General features: G+C 38.5%; 1 protein-coding gene across 1 annotated transcript in view; it reads right to left on the reverse strand.

Moving 5' to 3' along the window:
* Positions 1–1,019: 1,019 nt before the first annotated feature.
* The window catches only part of FRMPD4 (FERM and PDZ domain containing 4), a 487,596-nt gene continuing 469,511 nt past the window's right edge, over positions 1,020–19,104 (reverse strand). Inside the window, exons 14-17 of the mRNA XM_088481199.1 lie at positions 11,216–11,351; positions 10,062–11,102; positions 8,518–9,771; positions 1,020–2,797 (exon numbers count right to left, since the gene is read on the reverse strand). Of these exons, the coding sequence (XP_088337325.1) occupies positions 1,437–2,797; positions 8,518–9,771; positions 10,062–11,102; positions 11,216–11,351 (3,792 nt within the window). The 3' untranslated portion in view covers positions 1,020–1,436. The remainder of the gene's footprint in view (positions 2,798–8,517; positions 9,772–10,061; positions 11,103–11,215; positions 11,352–19,104) is intronic.

The raw sequence follows: 19,104 nt of genomic DNA on the forward strand, positions 1-19,104 counted from the left end.
AAAGATATAAAAGTACTGTTGACTCTTTGATAATCCCTCGTCCTTAATCACTTGCTTGGATCAGTGGATCCTAGTTGTTTACCCTCTAAGCGACAATGCTATATAAAATAAAAACTGTTATGCCATTACCAGGCACTAATTAATGGGAAGGCAGAATAGACATACAGTACTTGAAGGGTACTATGGGATGCATTCTGTTCCATTATTGTTTTTATCTATTTTCTATTTGAATTATTAATTATTGACATTTTATTTTTAAATATGGAGTGTATTATATTAAAACCATGGTTGTGGGTATCAAGCAATACAGAAAAAGTGATCTCAGGGGATTGCAACCATCTGCTTTCCCTCATGGAAATTAATAAGTAAAATTAATTGTTGACTTCCAAATCTACAGAACATCCAGAAACAGAAAATTTTCCACCATTAGTGAAACTATGCTTATGTTTGCATCGTATTATAGTATTTATTAACATGTATTTATATAGCTCCAGCATATTCTATTTAGTAATATACTTCCTCCCTGCCTATATATCGCTAAATATAATATTAATACAGTAAATCTCACCAAGTCATCTGTTGCCATACCCACTTTATTAAACCAATAAACTTAATGTTTTAATTAAATTAGGTATGCCATTTATCAGGAGTATGGCCATAGGTGCCAACAGTGAGATATCATGAAGCAAGAAGTGCATTGGAATGTATCCTCACTTGGCCTTCCCCCTTGTACCAAGCCCGACAGTTCTCTCCAACATAGAGTATCTACAAATCACTTATGAGGTGTGTTTTTAATATCAGTTCTAAAACCATGTACTCTATTTTCCTCTGATGTTTGGCATTTGAAATACACATTTTTTTAAATTAGAATAAACAGTATCAATAAGCACACTACTGATATTGTGCTTATATCCTTATCATAAGTAAATGACAACAAATACACAGCATGAACAAAAAAAATAATTTTATTGTGTGTGCGTGATTATATATATATATATATATATATATAAACACACACTCTAGTAAATCATAATACCTTCTTTAAATTGAAACATATTTAATTATTTGCAGAGATTAAAAATTATAATTTAAAATATTAAATACTGTCTATTTACAGTATGATTCAATTTCCTATCTCTAGCATGACTGGTCTGAGAGGAGAGGTGGAAGATGCAGCAAGGGATAAATGTTACCATAATGTGCCTGCAGATAATGCAAGATAAGTAATCACTTCATTAGGTTCCTGAATGCTTAGTGCTTACAGGAGGATGCATTACATCAGCATTTTTGATATTCTCTAGGTTCTGTGTCAAAAGGAGGAACAAAATGAGTTTTGGAAGTTAAGAAGTAGGTTATGCAATTTACATTGGTCTATACACATGTCAAATGTTTATGTATGGCTTTGTTAAGGTGGTTTATGACATGACTATCTTACTTTATTTGTTCAAAAGCATTTTAAGAGAACGTGTTAGTGTGCTTACAACGGCAGCCATAGTACTAGAATGTCGAGCCATAAGTTTAACACTAGGATCATTGAACATCTTCACTGATGTGGTCTCTGCGGCCCTCAACAAACAAATGTAGTTCAATACCACCTCATCTATTTTTGCTACAACTTCTTGTTGCTGTGTTTCAGAGTTCACAGCTTTGACTAATCGCATGCAAGCTTCTGTTAAACAACAGAGAATTTGAAAGCTTGAAGTCATAGCTGACAGCATTTCTTCTGGATCCTTGTCTGTGGCGGCCATTTTCCTGCAGGCACTTCCTAGCTGTCTTGATTCCACAGACAAACGTTGTTTATACTGCGACAGCTCCTGGTCGTAGGTGACTAACCCTGCATCGTCCATCTTACCACTGTGATTTGATCGTATTAGGCAAAGTAACTCATTAGCATCTCTTTGAGCAGCATGAAATCCATCAGGTATTGCATAAACTTTTTCTTTTAGTGCATTTATTCTGGCAATCTTTTCATCAAACTCCATATTCTGGACATTCAACGCCATTTGCCCGGCAGCCTGATCATCTTCAGGAGATTTTGTAGCTATTACTATAGTGGCTCGGGGAGATTCTATATCTTTACTTCCGCTCTGTGTCGGTGAAACCTGATCTCCTTTTTGCACTTCCACTGGTGACTGTGGTAAGTACAAGCACGATAATTCTTTCTTTTCATTGTTATTCCCATTGTACATCTCTTCACACTCATCCTCTTCTTCATCACCATTATTTCCCCTGTTTTGGAAGCAATAACTAAAGGGCCCTCTGCATTTCCAGTTACTTGCATCTAGCTTCAACAAAGGCAGAGACCTAGATTGTTTTTGTACCTTTTGTATAGAACCAGCAGTAGCAGACCGTCTACTATCCTTACTTTCACTGATCGAGGTCACAGAACTATGGGAGCAACTTTTTGATAATTTTTTCCCCAGTGGAAGCTCAAATCTTTTTTCAGATCGGGAGGATTCTGTCTCTATTCCATCCAAGCACAGGCTTATTGAAGAAATTTTCTTGTCAGTTGCCTCCATGCCTGAGGATCTTGTTATGACACTGCTGCTGCGTCTCAGTACTTTTCTGTTATGTGGCATCTTTAGGCTTCCACCCGACATGTCATATTGGTGTGACTGTGAACTTATATCTGCAGAACAGACCTGGTTCCGTTGGTGAAAATAGAGAGAGTCTTGATTCTGAGTTGGCACATTTGATTCTGAGCAAATGTAGGATAATGCAGTGGGGTCACCTTTCAAGTGTTTAATAGTAGCTTCAGTCATGCCATCTCTTCGTCCTTTAGCAGGCTCTGTCAAAGCTACACTAGGGGTAGTAGAAAAACAGAGATATTTGTTAAGCATTTCTGTAAAAAAAATTACATTAGACTATTAATCAAAAATTGCTTTGTGCTGACTTTTGATTGGTGCTGTTAAAGAAGAACTCTGCCACTACATAATTGTTTGATGTACAATATGAAACTAAGTTATACTAAGGAGCATATTTATTAATTTCTGCTGTTTTGCCCCAAAAACTAACATCTATTATCAGCAAATAAAGTATTTATTATATTATTGGGCTATTTACCACTGTTCTCATGCAGTGACAGGTGTTTTGAAAAGCAGCTGTCCTAGAATATAGTAAAACCAGTTTGTGTCCTTGGGTCATGCATGTGCATGAAATGAATGGGGTAAATTAGCTTAATAAATAGACCCTTTAGTATTTGAAGGATCACGCTGGGTCTTGCAATTCAGAAAAATAAATATATATAACAGTACCATGCACAAAATCAAACATACACTAATAGTAAAATAAATACATATTTACATAAACATATGATAATTAATATTTCTGCCCCCCCCCCCCAAAAAAAAAATATATACTTTTTTTTTTTCAAATCTGCTCACAATTTAGGGTATTGTCACCATTGCGTGTTTTCAGCCAGAAAAGCCTGGCATTCTGTAGCCATACTATTATACTCAGTTTCCTTGCCACACTAGGGAGCAGATGTACTAAGCCTTGGAGAGTGATAAAGTGGAGAAAGATAAACTATCAACCAATCAGCTCCTAGCTGTCATTTTTCAAACACAGTGTGTAAAGTGACAGTTAGGAGCTGATTGGCTGGTACTCTCTCCACTTTATCACTTTCCAAGGCTTAGTACGGAATGGGTATGTTTGACCGCCGGATGTTAGCCCGACACCGGCAGCCCTATGCACAAGATCCCAACAGTGGAGGTAAGTCAAGTATTCCTAACCCTCTCCCCCCCCAACCCTAACCCTCCTTTAGGGGTACCTAACCCTAACCTCCCCCCTTAGTGCCTAACCCTAACCCTCCCTTGTAAGTGCCTAAACCTAACCCCTCCCTCCCCGCACCCTAAACCTAACCCTCCTGGGGGCAGGGGGGATGCGTAACCATAACCTCCCCCCTAGTGCCTAAACCTAACCCCTCCTTCCCCTAGCCTAACCTTAACCCTCCCTGGGTTGGTACCTAACCCTAAGTCTCCCCGGGGAGCCCTAAACCATGCCCTCCCATCCCAGGCTACATACATACTTACCCCCGGCGTTGGATGATCGGTACGGCGTCCTGTTGGGGTCCCGGCTTTGTGATTAACATAGGCGTCCGCATTTCGATGCCTATGTTAAATCCCTTGCCGGAATTATGCTGATGGTATTGAGACCGGCGGGCATGTGTCCGCCGGTCTCAAAACTGCATACCCTTAGTACATCTCCCCCTAGAGCTCTGAGCCACTGAAGCATTGCATGATTTTTAGAAGCTAGAATGTCCTGAAATGCTCCTTTTCCCTTTAAGTGCCTGATTCAGCAAGGATCACTATTGCAATCGCAGCTGCGATTACACACTCAGTCTCACTGCGAAAATATGCTAATGATTTCTATCGCAATGCCGTCGCAGCCTAACACTTGCACAAGGTCTGACCTTACTCAGAAATTGCCAACCTCATCGCAGGCCGGGAAAGCCCAACCTGAATAAGGCATCGCAGTGGCTAATTTATGCACGCCCCTGTAACAGCGTTCAAACGCACCGACATTCAAATGCATTCGCACACCTGAGTTTCCCCGACCACCCCGTCACCACCCCAAACGGTCAATTCCTGTCAATCACTAAGCGATGGGTCTGGTAGTGACTGTGATTGCAGTCTGATCGCAGTGAGACCTTCGCACACACTGTGATGCATACGCATGCCCAGAAAGCAACAATCGGCTGTCTGCTTGCGTTATCGCAATAGCGATCCTTGCTGAATCAGGCCCAAAGTCAATACTTTAGTTTCTAAATGCCATTCTTCTCTGGCTGGAGAAAGACTGTGGGCCTGATTCAGACCCGGACGCTATTTGCGTCCGCTTGCTGGCTAAAAGGGGCCGGCTATTTAAATCATGTGCTTGCACTGTGTCGCGTAAAGCCGCCCACTAAGTAATAGCGAGCGGCCGCACTATGTGCTCGCACCTGTATAAAGATGCCCCTTTGCCACTCGTAACACACGTCATCTCCGGCAGTTGTAGGACTAATCGGGAACATCGAGAGCCATTGGAGCTGCTCGCAGTGCTTGTGGTAGCCTTTTCCCACCACAACATTGGTGGGAAAAGGCTAAAATACAACCCAGTCACGTGTGTAATGACGCTACTTTGCTAATTATGCACACCCATTAAACGCCGTTCTGACGGTCGGGCACGCCTGCGTTCGCACATCCACACCCCTGTTTACAAGCACCTTCTCCTGTTACCACCCACAAACGGCACTATCTGTGACTCAAAATAGCGGCCCGACTGCGGGCTACAGGTGAGCACTTTCCCATCGCAATGACTGGTTCGCTCACGCGCATTGCGACTCATACGCATGCGCAGATTGCGAAAAATCGCTCAATGCGAGCGAGCGCAGCATAGTGTCCGGGTCTGAATCAGGCCCTCTGTTTTACAAAGCTTATGTAACAACAGCCTAATATTTTAAAAAAAGATTATTACAGAAACATCTTTATTTTATCTCAGTATACAAAATACACCGAAACCTGGCTCTGACTTACATATGGATACGATGAAGCCTCAGTCTATATAACTATTTTTTACTATTCTATCATATACAATATGTGGACCTGTGAAAATTATTGAACACTCATTGTGATGTCTACCTGCATTTCATTGCTGTGAATCTCATCTGCTCCATGCTGTCTACATATAATGAACAGGCAGTTTTCTATGCACAAGTGCACATAGCAATTGTTGATGTTCAAACCACATTTGGAGTACCACTTTATAGGCAAAATTAGGTGTACATATTTATCTCTAAGTTATATAAATAAGAATTAATTGTTCAATAAAATTATCAAATATCTCAAATAGAATCAGTGTATAATGATGTCAGTCACTAATTAGTCCCCAAGGGGCATATTTAGTACTGTAATTGTCAGTTTTGCAATTTGGCGGTTTTATGGCAGTTTATCACCAGAAGGATTACAGACCCTGATTCAGAGCCGGACGCTCTGAAAGAGAGCTCGCTCTGAATCTGGGCGTTATTTTTTTTTTCTGTGCGGCCTACTGGCCGCTCGCATAGCTGTGGGTGACCACCCACAGCTATAGCGAGTGGCCATGATGATGGTCGCGATGGTCAAGACCATCGCAACCATCAGGCTTGTGGTAGGGTCTCGTTCATCGCAAGCCCCAGAGAGCTTTCGGCTCTAACAGAGCCAGAAGCTCTCCACTGGCATCACTCGTGATGTCAGTGGGGCCACCCCCAAACGGCAAGCGTTCCCTCGGGAACGCCTCCATTTGGGCAGCCACCCCCCCTGGCCCGCCCACCAAATGGGGCGAGCTGTCACTCAATATCGACAGCTCACCCCCTTTGGTGTGAGACCCAGAGCGACGGATTGCCCGTTGCTAGCCGGGTCTCGCACATGCGCACGACGGAGCTGGCTCTGTCGTGCGCATGCGCTGTGGGCCACCATCGACCCGGTTGCGAGCGTTCAGCACTTGCGACCGGGTCTGAATCAGGCCCACATACTGCTAAAATACAAAGGGGTCTATTTACTAAGCCTTGGATGGAGATAAAGTACCAGCCAATCAGCGCCTAACTGCCAATGACAGTTAGGAGCTGGTTAGCTGGACCTTTATCTACGTCCCCTTTATCTCCATCCAAGGCTTAGTAAATAGACCTCTAAAGCCCAAACTGCCAAACAACCACAAAGAATCCAGACTTTAGAATACAATAGAGCATAGAAATCCCAAAATTGCTAATTGGCAGGTTTAGAAACTGCTGCAAACCTACCGACAAACCCGACGAAAAAAATGAGGTGGTAGTAATAATAGACAAAAGAGCTCAAAAAGCATGCTGTCATATGGGAAATCAGAAGGTGATGATAATTCACAATACATTTATGATGGCAATCATTATGTATTGATAAGGGGGCAGATAACACTGATACTTTTCTTATGACAGGAAACACTATTTTATAGTGGGAAAAATATTGTTTAATTTTACCAAGAGCAATTTTATTTATTCTATAAATGTTGCCCACATCAAAAAATAATTGGATCCAGTCTAAATCCCGACAGTCGGGATGCCGATGCTTAGAATGTCGGACACCTGTGTGAATCCCGGCACCGGCAGGGTTATACACTAAGAGGGGAAGGTTAGGTTTCGGGTGCTGGGAGGGGGAGGTTAGGTTTAGGCACTGGGGGGGTTAGGTTTAGGCCCCCAGGGAGGAAGGGTTAGGATACTGACCGACAAGTGTCGGTAACCTAACCCTGTCAAGATGCCGGCATCGGGATTATGACCGCCGGGATCCTGAGTGCCGACACCCCGTACCCAACCTTAAAATAATATATTCTGCCCAGTAATAAAAAAAAACATTTTTAAACACCAGTTGACAATTAATTAATGTTGCCCATTTATTATAATTAATAAATAATATTGTTCTTTTAATAAAATTAAACAAAAATTTCCCCTCTAATATATAATAAAATAGTATTTCCCTCGTAAGAGAATTATCAATGTTATCTGTCCATCATTCAAACATCTTCCTCATTATAAGTATATGATTCCTGACCTGGTTTTGCAGCAGCTTTTTGGCAGTTTCGGTGAAAACCAGAAGAAAAACCACCCAAAAATTGCCGTAAAACAAATTGGCACCAAAACACCTAAATAGAAAAATCAGTAGTTTGATGCTTTTATTTGCCGGCGATGTGCAGGAGTTTCAAAAAGACAGCAATATCACTTCTTAGTAAATTTACCCCAACTGTGTAGATAAGAGTGTCCGCTGTTTTCATATATTGAGGATAATCCATGTCAAGTACATCAATGTAGGTAGCAATAATTAGCAAGAAATAAAATAATAATTAAGAAAAAAACTCTGCTTATATAGATTGTAAACTTGTTCACCGTCCCTGTAAAATTCCCATTATTCATCATTGGGCAATACATGTAAAAATGTAGCTAGGGATCTCACAAAACTACTAGTTAGGCCTAGGAGCCATTTGCAGATGTATTTAGTAAGGTAACTGAATAGCTAAGAGCATACTATATACGTTAACATGATTAAGTAGCAACAGGGTTAGGACATACTTGCCGACTCTATCATGGGAGTGTGGTGTGCATGTAGGTGGACTTCCATGTACATTCGCAGTGTACGGACAGAGATGGGACGCCTGTTTTAGGCAAATCTTTTGCACCCAGCATTGAGTAGGGGCAAGGCTAGATACTAATGATGATGGCTCTGGCTGTGGATGTAACAGCAGTGAGCAGGCCAGCCTTCAACTTGCAGATTTACAAATAACTAGTATATACAGGCAGATGCCTGCATTAGCATAAACTAGTGAGTAGTACTTGAATTAATTGTTGTATAAAATTTATTGTAGGTCTTTTAAATAAAAAAAAAGACACAATAAAAACATAGAATATTTTACAGTTTTTACCTTTGACATATTTACATGCAATAAATAAGTGGTGAAATTCTAAAAAGTATGTGTAACGGTTCATAAAGATAATTTCTTCTTACCGTAATAAAAACTCTGATATGAAAACAATTAGTGATGTACCTGTGGTTTCTTTAATCTTAGAAATCCGATGACATCCATCTCTCAAGGTTCCAAACAAGGGGTCTGCATTCACTGACGTATGTGCAACAGGTACACTCATCCTGTGACAAGCAGTGTCGCCTTGTTGATGCAGTTCTGGATATGATGCCCCATGATTTGTAAGCATAGTCTGTCTTTCATCTGAGCTTAAATAGCTCACACTCTTTACTGATGCATCAGAGAGAATATTTTTAACATCAGAAGTACACAGTGGAGACTCAACAGGGGTCGCACATGAACTGCTACCAGTACTACAGCCTGCATCCACTGAAGAACACTGAGAACTTTGAAGAGAAAAATGTCCTTCGCTTTGAAACGATGACATGTTCTTGGCGATGTGGTACTCACAAATCCTATTTATGCTCTGTTCTGTGTCTGCTAGCTTAGATATATGTTCTGCAGCTGTATTATCAACTTCAGAGTCACCAATTTCTTTGGAAGAAGAAACGAAAACTGCATTGGAAATAAAAATATCCTCTTGTTCAGAAAGAGCATTTTCAGTGTGTACATCGTCCTTGCTATCCGTCTCAATTTTTCCTAACCCGGATAGCCTTGGCAATGTCTTAACATACACTGTCCCTGCTGGTACTTTCTCTATTGCTCCCTTCTCAGTGGTGTTATACCATCTTTGATTGTCTTTACGAAAAGAAGTTCTTTCCAAATTAAAATTACTTAGGTGTTGACAGTCCTTTGAAGGAAGGGTTTCAAATTTTGCTTTTAATTCACCATCATTTTCTGTCCGTTTACCTACTTGCTTTTTGACTGTTACATTTACATCAAAATGTGTTTTTATTTCTGTATCAGGCTTATGTTTCCTTTTGCAAGCATACACCAAAGATTCCATTTGTGTTTTGTTAAAGTAGTCGCTGACAGATTTCGTCTCCATGGTTTCCGGCTCCATTTCTATATTATCAGAATGAAGCATTTGTTTTGAAGGCACAGCTTTTGATTGAAGTTCCACGGCCTGTCGATTTGTTAAAGAAGTTGCACATTTTACAGACATACATCCAATTTGGTTCTTAGCTAAAGAAATTTCAGTCTGTTCTGCCATAAGAATCTGGTGACCATCGCTGCTCTGCAACATTGCACGGGCTGGGTGTTCTGTTTGTTTCTGTGCTGAAGCTAATTCTGAGCTCTCTGTCATTTCTGAGGAGTTGGTTTCATTGCCAGAATCTGAGGAAGACTCAGGACTGTAGGCCCTTAGCATTGTTACACCTGTGTGCCACAAAAGAAAGAAGGATGTTAATGAATGTTGCACTTTATTACGGTAATATTTTTGATATGAGCTACACAGTGTGTAACCATACCTTTTTCACTTTTTCAAAAACATTCACGTTTATATGAAAAGTCAAAAACATAAAATGAACGCCAGGTCCAATGGTTAAAATAAAAGATGGTTTGGATATGAAGGATTGTAACACAAATACAAAAAAATATGATGGATCAAAGGGATGATATGATGGGTGTTGTACGCTAATGAATAAATGTCACAATGGAGAAAGAACCTGAGGTGTCATCAGCTTGGCTTTCTTCTGAGACAGCCAAATCTTGCATTGCTTGAAGATTTGAAACTACTGCATCTTCTAGGGTTGTTTCACATTTTTCATCTGCACTCGTTGGAACGGCATCAATAAGAGACACAGGGATGTCATCATTAGACATGCTGACAGCAGAAGCAGACTGACTTTGACAGTCCTCTTCGTCAGAGCTGTCTCTGAATCCAGGAGGAGGAGCAGCAATAGCCATATTCAAAGAATGCAACAAGAAATCATCTTCATTGTCGTCCCCTTCCGGTGGTGGAAGTGACGTCAGATCAATGATATCATCACTGGATCCTGACATGCTAAGAATATCTTTTCTATTATCCTCCGGCACTATAACATCTTCTTCACAGCTCGCCTCATCCTCATCCTCAACATCATCTGTTGTTTCAGAATAACAAATATCATGCAATAAAGGTTCTTCAATTCCTTCTGCATTTCCAAACATTTTACTCTCAGATATATTTGCATAAACTGCATTAGCAGCAAAGTGGATGCTCTCAGCATCTGATGTCAAGTCTAAGTCTTTAATGTCATTGGCATTGTTTAAGTAAAGTACATTTTGTTTGTCTAACATGTCAGGGCTTTCATCCATCAGTCTTTCATAGCCAAGTGTCTGTGGGTTTATGGGATCCAGGTTGTGATTGCCAAATATAAAAGAAACCTTTGCACTCCTGGGAGAGTCTTGTGCTGTGCTAGAGTGGTCCAGTCCAGAATAAGATACCAATGATGGCTGGCTCACGCTGAGGCTATTTTCTAAATCTATATGGTCACACTGTTTGGTTAGCTGCTGATCAAGTTCTCCTGAATTAAATGTAGACTCTATGTACAAACTCTGACGGTCTTTGTGACATAGCGGACTATCTGAAACATCTACATTTCGTTGTTTCAAGTCTGTATATATTTGTTGCACTTCCTGATTTTCTTCAAAAGCAAAGATGGTTGATTTTGGTAAATAATTCCAATCACAATCATGATAGTTAAGTTTAGTTCGAATTTCATTTCCTGAAGGAAAAAAATAATAATTACGGTTAACACATATGAAGCATTATACAGTATGTTACTATTCACTTAACAAAACAGCGAACGTATACTCTTTTAAAGGAAAAAATAAGTACCTGCTTCTCGATTTGCTGTATTTTTATTTGCCACATTAAAAATTGAACGTCTTGAATCAACCAAGAGTCGGTAATAGCCTGCTGTTAGACAGGCTAGATTCATGGCATCAGATGATTCCATAAGCAGTGTTATAGGCTGTAAAAAAGAATTTTATATTAAAATATAGAACACAAAATAGATGATAGTTTATTCTGTGTCAAAATACTGTAGCTATGTTTTTCCATGATTTAGTCCAGTATGAAGACCAACTGTCTAAAATGTTTCTAGGGACTCAGCAGACCCCTATCACCCATACCAAGAACTCTGCACTAACGAATTGCTTGGTTTACATTTCTGAAGTTTAACATTGAGATTATTCCTATTAAAAGTGATCATTATCAGGCAGGGCAAAAACTAAGGTTGGAGGAAGACCCCTATTGGCTGGCCATGCTTATTCTGACTGCAAGTGAACCAACTGGATTTTATCTGATCTGGCAACCCATGTGTGTGGCCAATTTGATTTATGGCAGAGAGGATCTTCCCAGAATTGTTGGCTAAGTTATTATCAGAAGTTTCCACCTTTTTATTATCATATTGGAGTCATCGTAGTCCTTCGGTTTAAAGTGGTAACTACATTGGCAACTTTACTCCAGTGCCTGAATTGGACACATTATTCTCATATCATACTGTGTTTAGCATTTTTCTATTGTTAGTTTGTTAATGTCATACATTTTAATGATGATAGTCTGTATTCTGTAAGTGAATGTACCAGTAAACACACTTTCTATAATGCATCAGTTCCAACATTGACTGCAGAGATTAAGGGGGAAATTCAATTATATTTTTTTTCTCCATATCTCCCATCTAAAGTGATGAGAGATCTGGGAGCGATATTCAATTGTTTTGGGCGCCCATTAGTTTTCGTGCATGCCGTGCCCACATGCACCAAGATTAGACATGTAAAGTGGCTAAACACGTCTAAACTATTGGGTGTACTGCTGACAATGCAGTTTGGGAATTCAAAAACTGGACTTTCGCACATTTCTGCTCGTCACTTCAAGAGGGAGCGAGCAGATATAATGGGCGTCTGCGGCAGTCACCCATGATAGGAACAACAATTGAATAGTTTTGGCAGGTGCCCAAAAAACAATTGAATATGTTAAAGCTGGTATGATGTTATTGAAGTATATTGGGGCACTCATTCGGTACATATTACACTATGCTACATACAAGCTTTGAAAACATGCTCTGTTAAAATCAAGGACAAAGTATAAGGTTTTACCTCATTCACTGCAATGCCTTAGAGCCAAAAGTTTGAATTTAGCACTCAGAAAAATAATATAGTCTCTTTTGTCAAAGCAGCTACACGCGTGGACCGAGGGACGAATGCATGCAATGTTTGGAGACACCTACTTGGATGGTTTCATGAGTGGGGGACAAACAATTAGAACAGTATGTCCAAAAGTATTTTTTATCTAAAATGACTGGACAGTTAATTTCAAATTTACACACCTAACTTGACAGTCTTATATTTGCTCCGTTATTTTCTGACTAGCTTTGTGCCTAAAAACACCAAGGATTTCCTTTGCAGCTCAGTGAGTTAAGGAATTTTATTATGGATCCTTCAAAAGGTATTGGGATATCCTGCAAAGATATTATCTATAAATATTGTTGCTTAATACTGGTGTTTTCTTTGTTGGTATCAAGTGGTTCCTCCTCCCAATTTTTTGTAATTTATTTAAATGCTAACTAGTTTGTTTTATGTTATTTTTATTTTTTATTATTATTATCTCTTCTTAATTTAAGTTATATAAGTGATAGCGGTGTTCATATTTAATACTGTTGAAAGGGGTGCAGCCTAACACATAAATAAAACCAAAACCAAAAAGAAACAGGATAAGTGGCACACTAGAGGAACTATGTTAAAATAGGTATCTAGTAGGGATATGCAGGCTCTGATAGGTTCGAGTTTGCACGCCGGGTTCGGATTTTTCCCTCCAAAAAAACTCAGAGGCAAAACGTCATCTTGCATGGACAAACATCATCATTCCTGGACAGTCCAGGAATGATGATGTTCGTCCATGCAAGATGACGTTTTGCCTCTTTCTGAGTTCCGTTTTTTTGGAGGGAAAAATCCGAACTCGGCATGCAAACTCGAACCTATCCGAGCCTGCACATCCCTAGTATCTAGTAATAAAAAGTCATAGATATAAGTTAAAATGGTATATCAACCATTAATAATAGCCTAGCAAAATATTTTTTCAATATTTTTGATATACAGAATATCTGTGATGAAAATAAAAAATAAAAATAAAGTAGATTAAAATTACATTTGCTGTATCAGAGTCTGTATTAGGAGAATTAATGTTTAATGCTACCAATAGCGTCTTTATGTTGCAAGGTTGAATGTCTGCTGGGACTCTCTACTGAATTTCAGACAGTTATGAAGTATCTTTCTAGATATGTAAGGTTTCACAAAGTAATCAAAAGGATGCAGTATTGATCATAGATGCATACGAGTATTTATTTCCTGTAGAGAACACAGTAATCTTTATTTGAATTTGATATCTTCAGAAAAACGAAGGCATCACAATTACAATTATGTTAATGTCCCCCATTACCCATACCTCTCTCTCCCATATGCCCTGTCATATATATATATATATATATATATATATAGATATATAGATATATGGGTGTACTGGGTGTACTTTATTCGACTAATGTGAGACCTTGAGTGCCGTCCATTACTGTCCTATATGTTATATTGAGGAGGAGCACCGGGCAAGTTGTTTTTTTGAATGCATTACGTGTGCCGCTCACTATGATGCAAAACAAGTGGATACACATATGATTTGCATCAATGATCGTGTCCTATGAGTGCCGTTCTTTTTGGAGGTTGTATGATTAATATGGGCTCAGGCACCGGGACCAGATGTTTTATGAATATGGAGTGTCTGCTGACTTGGATTGGTGTGTGTATATATATATATATATATATATATATATATATGAAAATACAAGAGGTGAGTACGAGCGCCTTATAGTATAGTAAGTTTTATAATTGAATGCACACTTATGTTAAATTACAAAGTGTACCGTGTGTGCCGAATAAACAGGCATATAATGATGTGTTACTGGTCCGCAATTATACGTTCCTTTTTAGTGTAGAACTTCCCTCCGGGTTTAGGATGGTTAATACAGCCACAACATTTATGAAAGTAGAAGAGGTGAGATCAAGCGTTTTATAGTGTAGTAACTTATACCATCAGCCGCACACTTATAATAATTTACAAAGCGTACCGTGTGTGCCTAATAATTAGGCATATATTGATGTATCCTTGGTCAACACCCTCACGTCCCTTTATAATGTGGCACAATTAATTCACTCCAGGTGGGATTATAAATGGGGAGAAAAAGATGCTTGCATAGTGTAGTATATTAAAAAGTTTTTTAATTACACACATATAACACAAAAAAAAACACAATTACAATTTAAAGATGATTTGAAAGCTTATCTGTTTGATATAGCAGTCCCAGATAGCGGGGGTCACCACAGCCTCAACGCGTTTCATCCCTACTGCCTCTGCTGCTGGACTTCGTCAGGAGGATATTTGCAATACAAGTGGAGAGTATTCAAACATATATACCTTGTCTAATTAATCCCTCTTGCCCATAAATGGCACATCCAGTTTTCGGAGGTCCGGTCGCCATTTTGGATCTTACTGCGCATGCGCGGCACTCGTGAATATCGCGGGACTTCCCGCTGTATATGCAGAGCCTAGATCTCTGCTTGGTGTAACTCCAGTGGAGTCTCGGTACCTCGCGCAATCGCGGGATAGTGTTATAAGCCACCCGCGAGATGTCAGCACGAGAGTCCATTGACTTAGAAGTCTCCCTGTTCCCCTATGCTTATGTATAGGAAAAAACGTCTCCGGAAAGTCGGCCATTTTGTTGTAGATTCACACAAGCGGTGGCCATTTTTCTATAGTTTCTGTGCAGATCTTGCAACATGTAAAGATGATTACAGGGTATATTTAAACGGATACTGTAGCAGATTATCTGACCCTAAAGACTAAACTTTTACAATAAATACAATCATTAATAGAATAACATCAAAAATAAATCAATAAATATACAAATATTTGAATAATATATAATAAATTATCTATAAAATACATATATAAAAAACTTTTTAGCATTACCCAGATGATGGAATAAAAAATAGAATAATGTGACTTAAAATATTAGTATGAAAAATAATAAAACAACCAGTCAGAAATTACCCAATAAGCAACAATACGTGCTAGAAAGATGGAGGTAAAAGTGCAGGGAATTCACAAAAATGGGGTGATTTTGTACATTTCATTTAATCCGTGGGGAACCATGGTATTAAGGGTAAAAATCCAAAACATCTCCCTTTGAGATATCTTCTTTTCCCTATCACCTCCTCTTTCACTAAGGTATACATTTTCTATTGCTTTAAATTTTAGTCCTGTTGGATCGGCATTATGATACTTGCTAAAATGTTTCGGTATGGAATGGTTATCAGTTTTGTTTTTAATGCCCCTCACATGCTCTTGTATTCTTAGTTTAATGTTCCTTTTAGTTCTACCAACATATTTAAGGTGACATGGGCATTCAATCATGTATATTACCCATATTGTCATACAGTTCATAAGACTTTTAATTTTATAAGATACCGTTTTGTCAAAATTCCAAATAGTACTATTATTATTATCGGCAAATTTGCATACATTGCAGCTGTTGCACTTGAAAAAGCCTTTACTTCTCTGTATCCATTGTTGAGGTTTTTCTTCCAATGCTTTTAGACTACAAGGAGCCAGATGATTTTTTAAATTTTTTGCTTTTCTAAAAGCCATTCTTGGTCTATCTTCGAGCACTTTGCTCAAAACTCCATCAGTTTTCAATATATCCCAATGTTTGTTAAAAATGCTTCTTATTTCTTTCTCTCTATGGTTATATTGTGTTACAAAAATCACTTCATTTTTTCTTTGCTCACGAGTTTTGTATGTGAGTAAATCTTTTCTTTCAAGAGTTTTCACTTTATTAACAGCTGCTTGTATAGTGTCCTCTGGGTATTCTCTGTCTCGGAATCTTCCCGAATATACTTCCAGTTGTTAATTGAATACCAAGTCCGAACTACAGTTTCTTCGTACACGGCAGAACTGTGAAAACGGAATGTTGGTTTTCCAGCTTTTTACATGACCACTATTGAAGTGTACATAACTGTTAGTGTCCACTTTTTAAATAAAATTACGACTAATAATTCCATGGTCATCACTTCCTAAAATTAAATCCAGATATTCAATCTCTGTGTTACTAAACTTATATGTAAAGGACAAATTAAAATCGTTAACTTTAAGATACTCCATAAAAGACATAAAATCCTCTTCCGTACCTTTCCAAATTATTAAAATGTCGTCTATATATCTAGCGTATAAAATTAGGTGATCTTTTAAAGGATGATTTCCATATATATACTTATGCTCCCAGCTTCCCATATGGAGATTGGCGAAGCTTGGGGCAAAAACAGTCCCCATAGCCGTGCCCTCTATCTGGATGTAAAAGGTATCTAGAAACTTAAAATAATTATGACTCAATATAAAATCAATTAAGTGACATATAAAATCTTTATGTTGCGTATTCAGTGTTTCATCCTGGTCCAGAAATTCACAACAGCTGGAAATTCCCTTTGCATGTGGGATGGAAGTATATAATGACTGGATGTCAATTGTTGCCCATTTGTACGTGTCAATCCATTGGATTTCATTCAAAATCTGAAGAATAGATGTGGTATCCTTCACAAAGGATCTTAAAGTGCTAACATAATTGTTAAGGAATTTTTCCACATATTCAGAGCATCCTGACGTGAGGGAATCTATACCTGCCACAATCGGGCGCCCTGGGGGATTTACCAAACTCTTGTGGATCTTAGGTAGGTAATAGAACATAGGAATCACTGGATTATTTTAAATTAAAAACTGATATTCACTCTTGGTTAATATTTCCCTATGTAGGGCTCCAATTAGTATCATCCGAAGTTCCTCTACAAAAATAGGGGTAGGGTCACGTTCTATTTTCTTATATGATTTCTGATCATCCAACAGTCGAGAGGCTTCTTTAACATAATCATTCCGATTAAGTATGACAAGGCCCCCTCCTTTGTCTGCTTGTTTGAATATAAGTTGTTCATTGTTCTTTAATTTCTTAAGTGCCTCCTTTCCAAATTAGTCAGGTTACATTTTTTGGGAGGTTTAGTGTCTAAAGCACAGAGATCTCTCTTGACTAAGTCATAGAAAGTCTCTATTTCAGTGCTCTTTGATTCTAAAGGATAGAACTTAGACGGTGGTTTAAGACCCGATTTGGACTTCTCTTCATAATTTTTAATGATTCCAGTATCTTTTTTGAGGAAGTGTCTTTTCAGAGTTAAGTTTCTAGTAAATTTATTCAAGTCTATGAACAACTGAAAATTGTTATTTCTTGCTGTGGGGGCAAATGAAAATCCTTTTCTTAAAACTGATGCCTCCATATCTGTCAATTTATGTTCTGAAAGATTAAAAATGCCTTGTTTTTTAATGGACTGGTTAGTGATTACAGGTTTCTTCTCTTTGAGTACCTTTCTTCCTCCTCTAGTGCCTCGTCTTCTCTGGCTCTTCTTTTTATAGGGGATGCTCTTGTAGTTTCTTCCTTGAAAAGGTACTTGTTGTACCGATCCCGAGGGTGTGGACTGAAATCAGGTGTGTAGTTATCACTATCACCTTCGGATTCTAATCTATTTAGAGCTGAGTATCTGTTATTTTGTGGAAGCATTAATGGCTTCCTTATCATTGGTTTAGAGAATCTGGGTTTAGGAGGTACTATGCTCCATTCATGCTCGTTTTTAGTTTTGTATGTTTTTCTATTAAAATTATTTGTTTTTGGATTGGATTGTGTATTTTACTCCAATCAAAGACTTTCTTAGATTAATAATCTGCCTTATCTCTACCAGAATTTCTTCTCCTTAATGTGGGTGACCTTAGATTCTATTCTGGCAAGTTTCTTATTGAGAACTGTGAGGCTGGATTTAAAATCCTCATAATTCTTTTTGGGTTCTAGAATGACCTCTTTCTGTTTAATTTCTTTCTCAATTACCTGAAGTTCACTTTTTTTCTCTTTGATGATTAATTGCATCAATTTCATAGAGCTATCATGCAATATATTTTCCCATTCCTTTAGAAAATGTTCATTATTCAAACCAAAGGTGTTTTTTTTTATCATTCTAAGTCCCCTAGGGATACGTCCCACTGCCACATATTGTTCTAATATCGTTATATCCCACCAGGTACGTATTTCTTTACTTAGAAGTTTTTCTATATTCCAGAATAAATCATCCAATCCCTGTTCCTACCTAAGATCCACAAGAGTTTGGTAAATCCCCCAGGGCGCCCGATTGTGGCAGGTATAGATTCCCTCACGTCAGGATGCTCTGAATATGTGGAAAAATTCCTTAACAATTATGTTAGCACTTTAAGATCCTTTGTGAAGGATACCACATCTATTCTTCAGATTTTGAATGAAATCCAATGGATTGATACATACAAATGGGCAACAATTGATGTCCAGTCATTATATACTTCCATCCCACATGCAAAGGGAATTTCCAGCTGTCGTGAATTTCTGGACCAGGATGAAACACTGAATATGCAACATAAAGATTTTATATGTCACTTAATTGATTTTATATTGAGTCATAATTATTTTAAGTTTCTAGATACCTTTTACATCCAGATAGAGGGCACGGCTATGGGGACTGTTTTTGCCCCAAGCTTTGCCAATCCCCATATGGGAAGCTGGGAGCATAAGTATATATATGGAAATCATCCTTTTAAAGATCACCTAATTTTAT

Source organism: Taudactylus pleione, unplaced genomic scaffold (assembly GCF_031769625.1).
Source record: "Taudactylus pleione unplaced genomic scaffold, aTauple2 ptg000265l, whole genome shotgun sequence".
Classification (NCBI taxonomy): Eukaryota; Metazoa; Chordata; class Amphibia; order Anura; family Myobatrachidae; genus Taudactylus; species Taudactylus pleione.